Raw genomic sequence first — 18,001 nt, 5'->3', positions numbered from 1 at the left:
CTTCACTGGCTGTAGAGGGAACTGCAAGATGTTCAGCACATCTGATACTTCCTATGTACAGGTCCAACCATGGATTTGAGTGCCTGGTGCCCACAGCAAACATCTTGATTCATGTACTCTGAGCTTAGGGCATCACAATTAGAATCAGATGCTGCTTTTTAAAAATATTTATTCTCTTTTTCAGTCTTAAGCCTGTGGAATACAGCTGAATTGGTTGCTTTATCTCATAAAACAAAAAGGCCTTTGTTCCTCTATCAGCCTGATGTTTTCCTTAGCTCTGTGTTGTGGCTTAGCTATACCCAACCTTCTTGCTGGATCTTTCTGATCCTTCTTGGAGCACGTGCAGATATAAGGGTGTTGAGTTCAGCCTTCACTAGCAGTGACAGTGTTGTCCTTTCCAGGCCACAAGAAGCTGCAGCCTAAGCAGTGGGTAAATCTGATAAATCAGTCTTTTTTGGGTTGTGTTGTTTTGTTTTGCTGTAGTACGTGTCATTTCCCATTTGAAACCGCTTTGCTTTTGTGGTTGGAAAAACCCTCTTGCTTGGCCCTGGTAAAGGAAGCAGACTTTAAAAGGGGGGGGGGAAATAAAGAAGAAGCACTTAATCTGCAGTATTTCATTTAATAAGCAGTATTTTGGTGTTCCTTTTGTTACGTGCTACCTTTTGAACTCTGTAAAGCAGCCTGCAGATGTAATTCACAGCAGCGTCACGTTGTTGAGCTGCACAAGTAAACACGTTAAATGGGAGGAAGCACCTGCGTGTGGCTATTGTCTCCTGGGCCATTAGCAAAACTCTGGGCTGGCTCCATGCAAGCTTCCAGTCAGTGGAAACCCACGGGCAGCAGAAGGCAAACCTTCAGGCTGGAGGAGGGAGGTTGTGTGGAGGGACAGCGGGCCATGGAGGGCAGGGTGGGCGTGCGGGTGGGCGCCCGTGCACTGGTGCGCTGCCCGGCGCTCCTGCAGCTCCTCAGCCTGGGCCCTGGAAGAGCAGCTTGTCAGGACCACAGAAGTCAGCAAGGTAGGTTCTTGCTCAACCTGAAGCTCCTGGTCAGGTTGGAGAGGTCTGAGGGCCACGATGCTCTCAAGGTCCGTAGTGCTCTGAACTTACTCTTGCTCATGGGTTGGTGTCACCAGATGTTTGACTGAGTTGCTTTCCCGTTGAGTTTCCATGTTTCTTACAGCAAACCAGCACTGTTCCTTGGTGAGGAACTGGCTAAGGTGTCATGGTTATAGATTAAACCTGTAAGTAGTTTACAAGACAAGCTTAAAAGCTGAAAAGCTGGCTTGTGTGGAAGAGCCTTAAAGGCTGAAAGCTCTGTAATTTACCCAAGATGGGTCAGGAGGTGACTTGTCATCTAAAAGTATCTGCAAACAGAAGATCTTTGCTGGTAAAAAACTTCTTTTGATCTAGGGAACAAAAGGGTAAAAAGTTCAGTGACTTGAAGCTGAATTTGTGTAAGTTCAACTTAGAAAATACCAGGTTATGGTTTGTTTTTTCCCCCCTCCAGTGCTGTTTTAATACTGTGGTCTCTGCCTAATGAGAAGTTGTGGGCACCATAGAAATTGCTGGATAAAGTGCTTAGTGTTGTGTAGGAGACCTTGTTAGAGTAGTGTCACTTTGGGATTTTTAGGTTTTCAATCTCTGTATATGAGAGATGGTGGTGTTACAGTACCTGGAGAGTTAGAACTACATTGCAATTTCTTAAGTGTTGATTTCTTGGAGTTGGAGATACTTTTGGTGAGATGCTAATAATTGATTAATTTTTTTATTTATCCTTCTAACATCAGTTTTCACTGAGGAGAAATTGTCTTTGTGCCCTCTAGTGGAAAAAAAGTATTTATTTGAAGGCTTCCAAATTGAGGGAATTTCTTGCAAAGGAAAGTGGAAAAGTCAAAGAGGAGCAGAGCAAGGCTGGAGAGATGAGGGGCCACAAGAGGTGGACGTGCTCTGTGCTTCCTCTGCCTCAGTCCTCACAAACCTGTACTAATAATTACATCCACAGATGTGTGGCTTTTGCAAATAGAGGGGGTAAGGGTATGTGAATAGAGATAGATAGTGAATAGAGATAGATAACCCACTGCTCGTGTCAGCTGAGCTTGGGGAAATTACTCTAGATGACTTGAGGAAAACCTGGTCTCAGCAAGGTGTGAAGCTGGTGATTGCTGTTGGTGTTCCCCAGGGGTGTGGGGAGGCAGAACAAAGCCCACTCCAAACCTCCATTGGGAGGTGAAGGGAAGCCCTAGAGAATGCAGTATTAGAGAATCCATCCCCAATTCCTAAAAAAAGTTCCAGGGCAATTTGAGGACAGCAGAGGGGAGAAGGCAGGTGGGGTCTGAAGGAAAATCTGACTTATTAAGAAAAAACCAACAAAAGGCAAATCTGCCCAGCTTCCTGCTTGAATGGGATAACAAGTTAGTTCACAAGAGGGGCTGCTGATGTGACCGAGGCTTAGGAACAGAATTTCAGATCATCATGGTGAACAGCAAAACCCACCAGGCACCCCCATGATGAGGTTTAGGGAAGAGGAAGGTGGTGGCAGCAGTGACTCTGGTGACAGCAGAAGCCAAATGACCAAGTGGAAGAACAGCAGAGGCGGTGCAGGGTGCTACGTGGTGATGGGGGCTGTTGTGGATCCCCAGCTCCAACACACCAACAGTGTCCCAAGGTTGGAGGAAAGGAGGCAAATCCCTCTCTGAGTCACTGTTGCAGAAGCCTGGTGCCTGAGACCAGGCTGGTCATTGCTTCCCCCTGCGCTGAGGGACATGAGGGCAGTGCTTGCACCTCTGGAGATGGGCTGCACAGGCCCAGCAAGTGAGGCTGGAGAGGGAAAGCTGGAGGAAATGTATTTGGAAGTCCAAGCAATATGTTTGCTGATGCACAGAAGATTTCTGTGGAAAGGATTATGATCAGCTTTGAGTACCTGCTGAGGGAAAGTACCTTGCCTTGCCTGAAAAAGAATATTGAAGGCACGGACTGGGGGAGAGTTTCTCACTAGGAGGGTGATGAAGCAATAGCAATAGGAATTGTCAATCTGCTTTGCTGGAGGATTTGCAGAGTGGCCCAAGTGATGCTTCTTGTGGAGGGTGTGATTTCTGCCCCCCACTCAGTTGCCTTCTGTCCATCCACCCACCACACAAGGCCTATTTTTACTCATTAACCCACCAAATCAAACGTTTTATTTCTCTTGCTAGAGGTGCTTTCTGGGGCCGGGGGTCAAAACCAGTAGCAGTGTTGTAGGCTATTGCATGGCCTTGGGATATAAATTCTGCTCTCAGTGCAGTCATGAAAACTTCAAGCACAGATGTAGATCACAAGAAATTGCTGCTGCCCCATACAGTTTTCCTTCCCTCCCTCTAATTCTTTCTGGAGCTGCTCATTGGGGATGTTATGTGAGCAATAGATGTGAAGGTGATGGAGTCATCACACCCCCCTCCCATCACTCTCATCCTCCCTTTCGCTCTGCTGGACTGTCATTCTTGTTTATTTGGGTTTGAATTATAATTGCAAGAACTGTTACCGTGCTGTTTATTTGCTGGGTGTCATGAGTCACTGTTTGTATTTGCTGCTGTTTGCATTGTCTCTCCTCTCCCTCTGCCTTCTGCTCGCAGCCACAGCTCTCTGAGTATCTCAGAGCCTCTTCTGTTTGGAGTCTGATGCAGGGCAAATGGAGCTGAGAGTGAAGATAGAGGATTAGACTTCCCCCAACACCTCTTTTTTTCCTAGCATTTTGTAAGGGTCCTTGTTTGAATGAAAAGATTCCTTGGAGATTCCTTCCCTGAGATCTTTATGCTTAAATGGTGTCTCTGGTATTTCTGCCAGGCAGTGAGATCGATGCTGCTTTATCTGTCTTGCAAATTGTAGGGAAGGAGAGGAAATAATGTTAACAGGATCTCTTCTGAAGTAACTGAGATGCCACAACTCCATCACCTGCTCTCATATCAGCAGGTATTAATCCCTTCATGTGCACTTGTCACTGGGGTGGAGGGTCAGGTGTCCTGCATGACACTGTAAAGCAGGAAGGATGTTGAGAGACTTTGTTCTCACCACCTCAGCACAGGAGCAAGTTTTCTTTTCCATGCCACAATTGTCTGGGATGTAAAATGGAGGTAAAGCTGCAACATCCAGGCTTGACTCCCCCTGACACAGCTCCAGCCATCACCCCTCGATGCTGAAGCACTTCCACCATCTCTTGCTAGGGTTAATTTTGGTCCAGGGTGATGTTTTGTGCTGCATCAAAGCTTTGCACGTCAAGGTGACTAAAGCAACCAGTCCTGATACCTTTCAATATTGTCCCTTGAGACAGTTAAAGCCCAAGAAGTGTGCAGGAGCTCCATGTTTCAGGCTGAAGAAGCTGATCCAGTGTAGCACGTTTCTGCCAAATGGCACATGGCTAAGGAGAGGACTGTGACCTTGGTGGCTGGCACAGCTGGCTTGCCCCAGGGCTGCCCAAGAGAGACTGACTTGTGCCTCAGTTTCCCTACCAATGAAAAGGGGTTGGTGACTTGCAGAGCACTCTAAGCTCTGGGTTCTCAGATGCAAAATCCAGCTGACTCTTCATGGGTTTCTCCTGGTTCTGGAGGCTGAATGAAGAGCAAAACTCTTCTTCCCGAACTGTTTTAGGAGGCTAAATGGTCTCAAAGGGTTTGCTTTGAAGCTTACAGACCTGGTGTCTGCTGCTCACACCACCAGCACAGTTTATGTCCACAACAAAGACAAAAATGTGCAGATGCTCTGGGTTGGAGTATCTGACCACAGAATCACAGGGTGGCCCCAGTTGCAAGAAGGAGCTGCTGGTCTATCAGGGTTTGGGGCTGACCAAACCAGCCTCTGGGAGGGCCTGTGGCTGCTCTGGGTGGATGGGGAAGGGCCTCTCCCAGTTTTCATGGCCCTGGGTGATCTCTTGTGCCTCCCTTTCTTGCTCCTGGTAGAACCATCATTGCTAGCCAAGAAAATTTTACAGCTTCTTGTCTTCGAAATCCGAAAGGTAACATCTTGCAAGTCACTCTGCATATTTGTTTATAAAGGAGAAACAGGCAATTTATTTCTGTCAGCTTAATAGAGATGTGGCTTCCAGAGGTCTGTGTGAGAGAATTAACAACAGGGCCTGAGTCTGTCTCAGGTCATCCACCACTTCAACAACTGTGTAATTGTGAATCCACTGTAAAATAGCTCCAAGCTTCTTGTGCTTCTATTAGCAGCCTTGATAGAGAACAAGCAGTTTTTCAGGTATAAAATGTCCATTTTTTTACTCTTTAAGTGTTCTCAGGTGGCCGATGGAATGTAAATTTTTTAGCCTATTTGTAATTTAAAAACCTGTTAATTATCTCCAATTTATAAATCCCTAGTTTGGTACTTGAGTGCCTGTAGGAAAATGTTCATCTTTTCATGGATAATAATCAGTGTCAGCGGAAACAGGGAATAGATGGTGTGTTTTAGATGGTGTCAGTTCCAGCAACCAGGATGTATAATTTAAGTCACTTATATGTAATAATCCTTTAAACACCGAATTTCAGCCTCTGCTGCTTGACTCACAGGAAGCTGACAGCTTTTTAATGCTGCTGTGGTAACACTTGAAATGTCTTTCAGCTGCTCTGTGCCGTGACGTGGCTCTTTGCTGCACGTGCTGGTGCTGCATCTGCAGCCCATGGTGCAAGGGGTTGGGCTCTGCCTCTCCTCCCCCAGCCCCAGTTTTGGAAGTCTCAGTTGTTTTTTACCTTCTGTAACATCTGCTGTAAATGCCAGAGTGAATGTAACAGCTGCTGAGGGTGGGATGATGGATCTGGGGTCCACGTATAACAGCTCAACGTATTCTAGCAGGTGGGAAAGCAAAGCAGATGAGCTGCGTGTGTCGTGCTCTGGATCCACACAGTGGGGATGCTTCCTGCTGGAGTGAGGTGGTGCCCAGTTCAGACTGGGGTCCAGTGCAAGGAAAAGATGCCATGTGAGGAGCAGCAGTGCTCCTGGGGGCTTGCGGGGACCCACTGGCTGCAACGAAGTGTTTGTGGCTGTCAGAACTCAGCTGGGTCTGCTGGGCACTCACAGCAGGCTCTGCCTGTTCACTGCAGTGGCAGTGATTTAAATGGCATTTTAGAGTGGGCATGAATATGTGTGCATATTTCTATGTCCATGCACGTATAAATACATGGAGACACATATAAAGAAGACTAAGAATCTTTAAAAAGCCTGCTCCCTTGCCCCCATGGCTGGTCTGACTATGGATGAAATAAGTTAATGCAATTCTTGCCCGCAGCAACTGGTTGATGGTGTTAGTGGGGGGAGTGGAATTTCAACCACAAAAATGACAACTGGGCTGCTGGGGAGTGAACCCCAGCAGAAGGGGTTGGCAGCAAAGGGAACCAACCCATGCACTCTCCTTGTAGTGTCGTTGCCTTTGTTTGATGTTACACATTGAGGTGACTTTCTAACAGTGTTTGCCTACACGGGAAATAGGTGGTTTTTGTTGTGCCTAGCAGTCAAATTATGGAGTCTTAAATTAGAAGCTGCCACTTCTATTTAGGATAAAACTTGCTCTTCTGTATATGCATGAGAACATTAACGTTTCAAGCCTGCTGAGCTCTACTGAGTGTGCACTGGATTTGCAAAGGAACCTATTAGTGCTCACGGAGGTGAACAGCAAGGAGGGGCAGTGGGGAGCAATGTCTTAATGAGACAGGGTGAAGAGTTGAGGTGAGGACACGGAGTGCTTGGAGACACCTTCTGCTGTGGAATGAATCTGGCTGTCCCTGGAGAAGCAGCAGACTCCTACATGAGTTCTGTGATAGGATGAGGGATAATGGTTTCAAACTGGATGAGGGTAGATTTAGATTAGATATTAGGAAGAAATTCTTGCCTGTGAGAGTGGTGAGACCCTGGCCCAGGCTGCCCAGAGAAGCTGTGGCTGCCCCATCCCTGGAAGTGTTCAAGGGCAGGTTGGATGGGGGCTCTGAGCAACCTTGTCTAAAGGGAGGTGGCCCTGCCCATGCAGGGGGTTGGAACTGAATGGTCTTGAAGGTCTGGTGGTTCCTCTTTAAGGTTCTATGATTCTATGAGAAGTAGTGGGCAGCTTGACTGTCCTGTCACTGTGAGGATGAGGAGGAAGTTTTCCGGACTGCTGCTCCCAGACTCATCTGTAGTTCTGGAAGTGGCATAAATGTGGATCAGGAGATGATGGAGGAGCTGTGGTTCTTTCCCACTCACAGCCACCAAGGGAATTGGATGCAGAGAGAGGAGCTCCTGTTGGCCTCATTTCCCCAGGATTCAGGGGTCTTAGGTCAAGCAGGACAGGAGGGTGGTGAGTTCAGCCTGGGCTGTGGGAAGGATTTAGCTGCCCAACAAGTGGGTGGGATAACAGCAAATGAGCTGTTGGGCTGTCCCCAGTGCACAACTGGCCCCTCTGACATCCACAGAGACCTCCTACACATGCACCAGCTGGTGGCACGAGCAGGCTTTCAGTGGGAGTTTTGTCTCAGAAACTGGGAGATCAGGCCTGGAAGCCCGTTGAAAATACTAGGATTTTGGAGGATAAGATCTTACAGTGGAACATGGCCCCTTTCATCCTGCTCTCCAGATTGTGTTTAATATCTGATTATTTCAAAGTCAGAGCTCTCTGTAGTGACAGGAAGAGCTAAAGGAATAATTGGGAATTTATTCCATGCATGTCACCTTGTTTCAGGTTGTTGAAGTAATGGCAGAGAGCTCATAATTTCCTTGGAGTTTATCCACTGCTCAGTTACTCACAGCATCATTTTTTTTTGGGAAAAAAAAATAATCCCCAACAACTTAGATGTTCATGTAAATTGTGAGATGAGCTCCAAAAAAATAATCATGTAGCTTATTTTAGTGCCCTCTCCACTCCAAGATTTAAAGCAATGGTAACCATTGAAGGGTCTTTTAGCTCTAAGATTTTCCCCAGTTTTGTAATGTAAAGGTTCATTTTAATTTGTTCCTTGGGCAAAAATGATGATTGAAAAGCCCTTTACTTAGTAAAAGTGCATATTTCTGCTTTTTCGCCTGACTCCAGGAGTTGAGATGATTATTTTTTTTTTTTTAGAAAACCATCATATATGTTTGAAAATCATCAGTCTTGGCAGCACTGAAGTTGTTGAGGAGAAGATCAATGCAGTGTTTGCTCAGAGCTGAGCATATCAGGACCGGGTTGGTTGCAGCAGCCTGTGTGTGTGGCTTTTTTTTTAATTTAAGAGCTCCTAGTTCAAGTGCTTATGATTATATTTTGAAGTTTATTTTCTCTCCCCCTCGATAAAACTTGATGCACTGCAGTGACTGGCTTTGAAAAGGCCGAATCCTGAGTAACTGCAAGTAGCTTCTTTGGGGGAGACGTGCCTGCGGGTGCTGTAAACGCCGGTGCCGTGCAGGGGCTGCTGGGGTGGGGGGTCCCTTATTTTCCTGGCTCGGGTGACATGTGCCCAGCTCTGGGTGACCCCACTATCATCACAGCACAGGGTGTCCTGTTGGGTGGCTCAGAGCTGTGCCATGGGTTTGTTTGTTGGTTTTTTTTTTTTTTTAGAAAGTTACAAGCTGTGGAAAGCAAGGGCTTATAAAGAAGGCACCTCAACCACGCCGGAGTATGAGCTTGTGGCAAGGACAGTCTGGCTCTATTCTTTGGGCTTTTTTTTCCACTCCTAATAGTCAGGCCTGGCAAGAGGTGTACTCCAAAGGGTGGTGCTCACTTTGTCAAGCACAGGGGTCTTTGAGTCCATGCACAGGGGGTGGGTTGGCCTTTTCATCCAGTATGCACCAGTAGGAGACCAAAGTTATTCTGGTGGGGGCTGTCATGTCCCCTTAGGCTACTTTCCTTTGCAAGGAAAGGCCCAATTTCAATTTAATGTCTTTGAATTTCATGGGTTTTGAGTGCTGGGTGTTGACCTGTGCCTGCTCTGTGGGGAAGCCTGTCTGGTCCTGCCTGGTGCCACCAGGTCTTCCATCCCCATTGCAGTGCCCTGCAGTGACAATGTCCCCAGCCCCTGGGAGATTCTGCTCAAGGGTGACCCTCACCTCCACTGCTCCCTCCAGACCAACCTGCTGCTGCCCAAATTGCTCTTTGGGCAGTTCAACCTGTGCTAAATTTCAAAATGAAAGGAACCAGCCTGATATCGCAGCTGTTGAGAGGACCAGGAGAGACCCAAAGAAAGGAAAAGGCAGGATCACAGGTGTTACCTGTGCTCTTCTGCCAGGTGCTCCGAGGTCAGGGTCTTCATTGCCTGCCTTCAGCGTGACTTGGCTGATTCTGCACCTCAATTAAAAGGGCACATTTTCAGACTGGGGAGACCTGGGGAAATGGCTTTGTTTACAGGGCTGACTGGCCAAAAGTGGCTGCTTCTGCAGGTCAGCATGGCAGCCCTGGGCTGACCATCTGGCCAGGCTGGCACTAGTGTCTTGCATAAATGGTGCATTTATAAGAAGTCGGACGATTGAGGATTTTCACCTGAGGTGTGACATGAGGGTGTCCTGGGGATCCTGCTGTGAAATGGGCAGAGTGAACCCTCCGAGCAGGCGAGTGGCCACGTCCCACCAAGGGTGGGGGTTTGTGCCGGACTGGGGGTGACATCAGGAAGCTCCGTGGAAATTGGATCAGATTCTGGTGCAACATTTCTGGCAACCTTGGACTCTAGGGAAGCAGCAGGCCCTGAAGCAAACGTGTGCTTGCAGCTGCAGGAAAGCAGCCTGCTGTTTTCATCCTGCTGTTCTCATCCTGCTGCCTGTTTCCCTTTCTGATCTGTAATATTTTACGTCTCGGCTCCAGCAGCTTTGACTGCATTGCTGGCAGTGTTTGCATACTGGAGGAGACTTTTTGACAGTCTCTTGGGAGCTGTTCTTTATTTGCCTAAGTTCTGGGTTTACAGTGATGCAAGCAATGTGATAGCATTTAGCAGGTATAATAGAGGTCAAGGCCCTGTTGTCTTAGGTATTGTAAAAATGCCTTGTAAATAGCTGAATATTATCCAAATGTGCTACAGGCAAGGCAAGCAAAAGAAGGAATAAACCAGGTCTGCACAGCTGCTCCTCATAGATGGGAAATTGAGGCACAATCAAACACACAGGTGTGTTTTGCCAGCACCTGAAATTGGCCCCAGATCTCCTGTGTTTTCCTGAAAAGGATTTTTGTTTTGTATGGGTTGATTTAGAGTCAGTTGCTACAACAAGCAAGGGCTGCGTGCAATTTGCTTGGTGCCTTATCCCCTTTGGGGTCGAAATGCTTTGAAACAGATCCAGGATAAAGCTCATCCACTGCTGGGACATCTCTAATCTGCTTTCAGGGAGGTTTGTTTTTTTTTTTTCCCCCCTCTGAAACCTGGCCAGGGAGGAACCAGGAGCATGCTCAGTGTCCCCAGCCCAGGTATGAAGCTGAGGAGTGTTTGCAATCACCACCTCAGCCAGCAGCTTGTGCCTGGCTGGGGATCCCAAAACAAGAGGGAGAGGAGGAGGCAGGTAAGGAGTGCTGAGCATGGGCTTGAGTGGTGTAACTGAATCCCAGGGCAGGTTGTTTCTTCTCTTGAAGACACAAGGTAGGGGCTTGAGGAAGAGCACTTGAGCCTGGCAGGAGTTTCTCAGGGTGCACTGCACTCGCTGTGCTGCCTCTTTGTTTGCTCCCTCTCCCCAGCCCATTCTCTGGAGCCATCTTGAGAGCTCGGCTTGAGTTGGTTTCTTTCTAATTAAGTTCCTGCTCTGCTGGCTCTCAGGGAAGGGTTCCCATCAGTCAGTCCAGCTTGCAGTGCATGTCTGTGTGCTTGGGGCCAGTGTCGGGTTTGGCTCCAGCTTCTATTTTTGGAACTGAGGTTTGCAAACTGCAAGTCTTACCAAGAAAATGTGTTGGGTCATCTTTTCTCTTTCAAGAAAAATGAAGTATCCTCTTTGATTTCTTGCCTTTTGGAAAATAATAAAATTCTTCCCCTGGCAATTGTTAGGTGGCTGCCAGAAAGGGTGGTGCCCTCACCCTCTCCCCGTGTAGCTAAGGAGCTGTGTGTGTTCTTTGCTGCAGTGAAATCCTAAATATTTATGTTCCAGTTCTGTTTCCTTGCCATGATCTTTACTTATAGATACTTGTGGTTATAGTTCCTAAATTATTTGAGCTCTAATGAATAGAGTAGTTTATTTCACATCAACAAGCCAAACAGTAACTTGATCTTTTAGGATACAAATTCCTTCTGTTTCTTAAGCTATTGTTTGCTTTTCCTATCAAAGTTGTTTACAAGCCATTGTTTTCAAGCAATATATTGTTCACAAGTGTATTTGGAAAGAGTAACAATAAAACATTATCCTGCTCCTTATTTCCCTGTGCAAAGGCAAAGTGAACCCTCCAAGCACAGTTGCTTTCCGTGCTGTAATGGTTCTATGATCTTTACCATTGTGTTCCTTAAATAAAAAGCACAAGATGATCTTGCCCCACAGAAACCTAACAATTGTTTTTATAAACAGTGTGTGCTCTGGTATCTGTTGTGAGTAACGAGATTCTTGTTTATAATTCTGTCTTCTTAATGAGAATTCAAGTTGTCAGATACTTCCGTGGGTTTTGGAACTAATTGTACTGTGATTTAAAAAAACCACAAACCACTTTATGTCATTGGGAGTCATTAACTTCTGATACAATGGAGGATACAACTGATACAACTTCTGATGTAAAAGGAGGAAGTCTGCATATGAAAGGCTCTCGGGGCACCCACCAGTCCCAGTAAGGATCACTCTGGACTGGTTGTCAGTGAATTCCCAAATTCCAAGCCTCTGGTTGCTTGTGGCTTGGTGCAGAGGTAGATCCCAGCCTGTTTGTGGGCACTGAGTAGGGCTTAGGAAATTGGGAGGACCTGTCGTTCCCAGAGCTAAGCATAGGCTGGAATACCTTACTTATCTCAGCTGTGACTTGTTCTCCCTCTTTGCCTGCACCTGCATGTGCTGGAGCTCTGAGGGGCCAGGGAGGGGGTGCCTGGGGAGAGTTTGTTCTTTGCTTTGAAGGGCTGGTGATAAATGTTAAAGAGGCCCCCCTCCCCGCCCCAATTAACTTGTTAGGCAATGCAAACCATTCCCTGGAGACTGATGGGAAAGTGGAATGTCAGCATTTCCAGCTCTGGCTGAAGCTGCAGGACTGGGGCTCCTGAATACCTAGGAAATAGTTCCAAGGGGAGCGTGTCGGGGCAGTGTCCTCCCTAATGCTGGGGGAGTGGGGCCAGGGCTGCTGAAAGCACCCAGCTCTGGGGAGAGGAGAGGATGCCTAGCAGATGCTGTGAGGTGAGCAAGAGAGCCAGAGCTGTAAATACTTCTGTAACAGTGGCAGAGGCTGAAAGCTTCACCTGTAGGTGCTTGAGCTGGTGTGGTGAGGGGTGGGCGATGGATGCTGAGCTGCTGTTCCTGCTGCTGCTCCCCTGCCTGTTCCTTGGGCAGGAATGAAGTAGGAAAGTCGGTTTTCTCTATCAGACAAAAAGGGCTGATGTCTTTTCATCTCTAAACCTTCCTGTCAGGTGTGCTGCTGAGCTTCAAAGGAATTACCCTATCCTAGAAACATGGAGTGCTGTTGCTTGCTGCCTGTGCCCTACACACTTCTCAGCAGCATCTTTGTGGTAACCTGTGGGTGAGCAAAGCACCTGAGCTGGGACTGGTTTCCCTGTGCCCCAGCTGTGCTCAGGGTGCTTGGCTGTTTCTCTGGGGCAGTGTCCTTGTGGTTCTGCTGAGTTTCTCTTTAGGCTTGACTGACAGTGGGAGAACTAGCACAGGTCAGGGGAATCTTGAGGTTGTCTCATTCATTCATCCTAGTTATGTCCTCTGTAATGCAGACCTTCTCCTTCTCTCCTTTCTTTCTCCCTTTCTGTCTTGAAGTAAGGCCATGGGAGACCAAAGCCTCGACCTGCTTTGTGCAGGATCTCCCAGCAGCAAAGCTCAAGGGATGCATCCCTGCTGTATAATGCTCAGTAATCTCTCTGGTTTCTGCAAGTGATCCAAAACCTCCCGCTATGTTAGCACAGCACAGGTTTCAAGCCTGGGATGTGGGCTGTGTGGCTTCTCTTACAGCTCTGTGCTATCTTCCAGGGAGAGCCTTTGCTTTCTTTTGCTGTTTGCTGTCTCCTGTGGCACCATCCATCTCCAAAACTCTCTCTCTGTGAATGAGATTAATGGAAAAACAACGCCTGGCAATAAGTGGCCTTCCAAAATTGCTCAGTTTTAGTTTTCTGATCTTGCTGCCTTTTGTCTCTGGGCTTTTCTGGCTGATTCATGTCAAGGGAGCAAAGAATCTGTGAGACTGATAAATCTGTACAGCCCCTGCATAGTCTAGGAGAAGGTCTAATTTGATCTGACATTTACTAATCTGCCAAGACTTTCAGTGGTTTGTTTTCATATCAAGTTGAGCTTCATATGCCACAGAGAAATGAGTAAACATATTGCACTGGGAACAACAGCAAGTGTGAAGCCAAGTTTTTGGTATTCACACACTTGAAAATTCCTTTCTGCTTGCTTTTCATGGGGATTTATTCCTTTTACTAATTGTTAGGCTGCTCATTTCATTCACCTGGTGAAATGCTGGCAGAGGATTTGCTGTGAATTATGTGTTGCTTTCTTTGTTTGGTTTAGTCTTGCATTGCATTCATATTTTCTCAAGGTTTGTTGCCTTAGTGCTTCAGTGGTAAAAGTGATTCCAAAGATCAGATGGTTTTTCTACCTCACCATGTGTGCCTGGTCCAACGGCAGCTTATTTAGTGCTTGGGTATTCTTGAGTTTATGTCCTTAAATGGTTCTCACTGCACAGTGGGAAAATCCTTGATTGTTTATGTATTTCTGACACTTTGTGAGTAAGTTTATGAAACAGGGAAATTCTCCAATGTATGGTTTTGGTGTTTAGGTTTGTTTGTTTGTTTTCTTTTCTGCTCCCCCCCTCTCCCCTTCTGTTTCTTTTTGTATTTTGAGCCACCCTGATTAAGTAACACTAGAAAGAGCTGGTTTTAGATCTGGAATCTATATTCAGTGAAATCAAGCTAGGAGTTTAAACCCCTGGAGTAGAAATACTCATTTTTGCAGTTCTAATCATTATATCTGAAACCCAGAGGGTGTTGATCCCTTTCTTGTAAATACTGTTCCTTTACAGAAACCCATAGGGATGATATCAATGCAGCAGAGGAAGGCTGGTGCACAAGACAAATTAGTTGTCCTTTAAAAAGCACAAAAAAGCTATACAAGTCCTGCACAACCTCACCTTATTACTTTTGATTTTAAGCCTGAGCAGTGCATTGCCTACCACAAAACAAAACATGGTAATGATCTGACTAGGAAGATGCCATACGTGGGGTACCACACAAAGCTGCTCACTTGAGATATCCCATCCATTTAAACTGGGCTTTGTATCACTCTGAGAAGTCTGTTTTGAAGCTGAGACATTGGATTAAGGTTCCCAAAACTAAGTTCCAGGCTCATAGGCAAGTGCAGCCCAGCTGGAGGGTCCCTCAGTGCTCAGGACTCCCCCCTGTGGGGTCTCTGTTCTCACCACACCAGTGGCTTCACTTCTTGCCAGGAAAACCCAAATCAGTACTCCCTGTGTGACCTTATGTGAAGTAAGCTTTTGTTGAGCAATTTCTGTATCTGTTTCTTTCCTTGCAAGCCCTCCACCTCATTCCTGGAGGGAGGACAGAAGGCAGCACAGCAGGGATTCTGTTCCCTTGTGGGAATTAAATGGTGGTGCCTGGGAGGGCATTTTAACCCCCTCCATGGGAGGCAGAACCTGCCTTATGTCACTCTGCTCTCATGACTCCAGTGACATCTCTGCAGAGGAAAGAGCTCCAGCCAGTGTAGCCACCCCCAAAGGCTGGCAGCACAGTCATCTCTATCCTTGCTTTATTTCCTCAGCTTGGATTTCATTAACCTTTTACCCCACTTTCCAGGGATAAATTCTGACAGGCACAATTGCAAGCTCAGGGTTTCTGGTTCCTCTTGCACCTCGTGCACCATCAATGCTAGACCTTTCCAAGGAATACAAGGCCCTCCTGGAGCAGCTGTGGTGCTGAGCTCCATCCTCAGCCTCCCTAGGGCTGGGGCACGATGCCTGCTTTGCAGCAATGCAGAGTGTTTTACAGCCTTGTAGCCTAACAGAGATCAGGGAGGAGTTGGCTCTTGCTGGAATTAGTAAAACATTAATTGGCTGCCAGTAAACCTGGAGTTGAGCACAGCTGGTCGTGTGCTTTGGTTTGGTTTAAAAGCTATTTAGGATGAAATCTGTTGACAGCTTAAAGCTGTGTAGCAAACTTTGGGTTTGTTTTTTTCCCATATTCACACCCTGAGTAAGTTGGCAGAAGGTTTGGGATGTTCCCCAGCTATATTACTCAGTTTTTGGTATCAGCACATTAAGTGCACACTTGGCATTTTACAATGGCAATGACTTTATATTAAGCAATTCCTTTGATAATAATCAGAGGGTTGAGAAGAACACTCCTGGTGTATGAATTCTTTCTGAGAGTTTTAAAAATACCAGGATTTGAAGACAAAGGTTTTTAGAGAGGCCAGCTTGCTTCTCAGAGGCACTTTTAATAATAACTAACAGGACACTTGTGTCTTTAAAACTGTAGGGAAGCTCTGAGCCTCCTCTGAACTTTAAATCCTTTTGCACCATTAGGTTTTTGTTATGTATAAATCATTCCTTAAAAAAAAAAAAAGAAAACATTTTCTTTCTTCCTGAGTTGAGATTATTGTCCATTTTGTCAAATGCTTTGAAGCTGGGTAGGAAAGAGGGCTCTGAGTAGAACTCTCTGCTTTCATTAGTCCTTGTTGATGTCCACAGTGATGGGGAGAAGGTTGCATGTCTGTTCTGGGGGACATGGCCTGTGGTTGCCACACACATGTAGTGTGTAATGAGGAGTGTGGCATCAGCAGGGAGTGCTGAGGGCTGGGGTGCTGTGCAGTCAGGTGGAGCAGACTCTGCAAGACACCAACTGTCTCACAAAGCCAGCTTGAGGAAACATATTGAAATATACATTAATTTACAGGAGCTTGGACTGCAAATGGGAGGAGATAGTGAAAGAAGGGGGATTCTTTGTTTAATTTCAGCTACTGCTGCTGTTTAGACTTATCAGCTCTGAAACACATTCCTTACCTTTTACCTTCCTTTATTTCTCTGTGGTCCTGTCCATCAGCTGGTACAGATGAGCTCCTTAAGTGTCTTCACTACTTAAGTCTTTCTGCTTTCTGCAAGGAAAGGATTTCTGGTCTGGAATAGTCCAAGTTTCTAGGTCATCCCCAACCAGCTGAGGCCTTTCAAACCATATGGACAAAATCAATGTCATTAGCCCCCTAATTAGCCTTGGGAATCATGAAGGGCTTTGTTTCTGCCATGGTCTCCAAGTCCCAGTTTGGTATGTTGCATGCTGTGAAGCCTGGGGTCTTGGGAGCCCTGTGGTGATGCTGTGTCTCAGACATTGATGCTTCTTGGCCAGGACTTGCCTCATCTTGTGGCCTGTGGCAGGGAGTGGGTGAATTGCAGGTGCAAACCAGCACTGAAGTGCTGCCAGGCAGCGTGTGGTCATCTCTGGAGGTTGGACATATCCATCTCCTGAGGAGTTTGGCTCAGGCTCATGACAGAGATGGTGTCTGAGACCTCACCCTTTTTAAAATCAAGCCTAGATTGAAGCTTGTGTTCCCATTACTGAGAAGGAATGGTTGCAGCAGGGATTAGAGGCTGTTGCAGGGCAATCGTTAGAGAGTTGTTTAAAATGGCAAAGGCTTTTTTCTTTTTTCTCTTCTGCTTTAAAAAAAATGATTATGAATTACCAGTGCACTAAAGAGTTTGATCCTGAAAGTCTTAAAAATGCTGGCTCAGGCCCAGTCTTTTTTTTTATTTGCCAAGGTTAAGTGTGATGTGTTTTATATGTGTCAGAAGAAGCTTATGCTGGTGTGGCTTGGTTTATGTCTTGAAGTATTTGATGTGTGCAGAAAAATGAACTTGTAACTCCTTGCTCACTGAGACACTCTGTAAGAGAAGACAAAACAGATTCCTCCCTTTCATCGCAGTAAATGTTGCCTCATTCCTTCAGCTTGATTTGAGATGAATCATTAGAATGGAAGCCTGGCTAAACTCATGCCCACTTCAGGCAGGATGAGCCTGGGCAGCCCAGCTTGGCTTTTATGGTGAAGCAGATCTCTCTTCACTGGTCTGAGTGGCCTTTGGATAAGGCCTTCTGCAGAGGAGGGTTTTAAAATTTATACCGTGATCTTCTCTAAATACAGCTTCCCCACCTGCACGGTTGTAATGGATGGTTTTTGTGGAAGTGTGTCTCTCAGCAGAGGAGTTGTTTGGCCAAGGGCCCTGGAGGCAGGTGCCCTGCTGTTACCAGAGAGCTTTCCCCACTTTCTGGTCCACCCCAGGCAGCCCATGGACCTGCTCCTGTCAAACGGTGTGAGCAAGTATGCACCAGTAACCCACTTTTCTAGGGCTTTGCTTAGATGTGGAGATGGATGTGGAAGTTCTCTGAGCAGGAAAAGATCTCTTTCTAGGGTGGTCATGTTGTCCTGGCAGGAAGGGCCCATTCCTTACGAGGAGGAGCCTGTTTGTTGCCCCTGTGTTTTTTTTATCCCCACTGGAGGCCACTTTTTAGAGATAAAGAGCATTGCAGGGCTCTAAATTCTTGTGTCCAGAGTTTGTTGTCCATGGATTTAACATTTTTGTTAACTGTTTGCAGAAGTAAGGTGTCTTAGATACAGGTTATTAACATAGTCTTATTTCACTGTCAGCTGGTACATCTGAATGAGTGGTCTGGGCTATGTTGCTGTTTCTTCTTCTGGGAGGTCTTTTAAAACATTTCTTCCTAATGTTTCCTGTACAGTGGTGCCTTCTTTTATGTCCTTTTTTTATTCAAGTATAAAAAAAATGGGAGCATATATTCTTACTACTCCATTCTTCAATGACAGAAAAGGCCATTTTATTAACACTCTATTGTAATTTTACACTTATTTTATTGAAATACTGTAATAATGTTGTACTTTGTCAGGAAATCTTTTTAAAACAGGCTGGATAATTAAAC

The 18,001-nt window shown here is 46.2% G+C and overlaps 1 protein-coding gene across 1 annotated transcript in view; it reads left to right on the top strand.

Annotated features, from left to right (window-relative positions):
- Positions 1-895: 895 nt before the first annotated feature.
- MAGI1 (membrane associated guanylate kinase, WW and PDZ domain containing 1) overlaps positions 896-18,001 on the top strand; it is a 301,318-nt gene continuing 284,212 nt past the window's right edge. The window contains 1 exon segment of the mRNA XM_009997017.1: positions 896-1,016. Coding sequence (XP_009995319.1) covers positions 896-1,016 — 121 coding nt within the window.

Source organism: Chaetura pelagica, unplaced genomic scaffold, assembly GCF_000747805.2.
Source record: "Chaetura pelagica isolate M959 unplaced genomic scaffold, ChaPel_1.0 scaffold364, whole genome shotgun sequence".
Classification (NCBI taxonomy): Eukaryota; Metazoa; Chordata; class Aves; order Apodiformes; family Apodidae; genus Chaetura; species Chaetura pelagica.
This window is presented reverse-complemented; position numbering and strand designations above follow the sequence as displayed.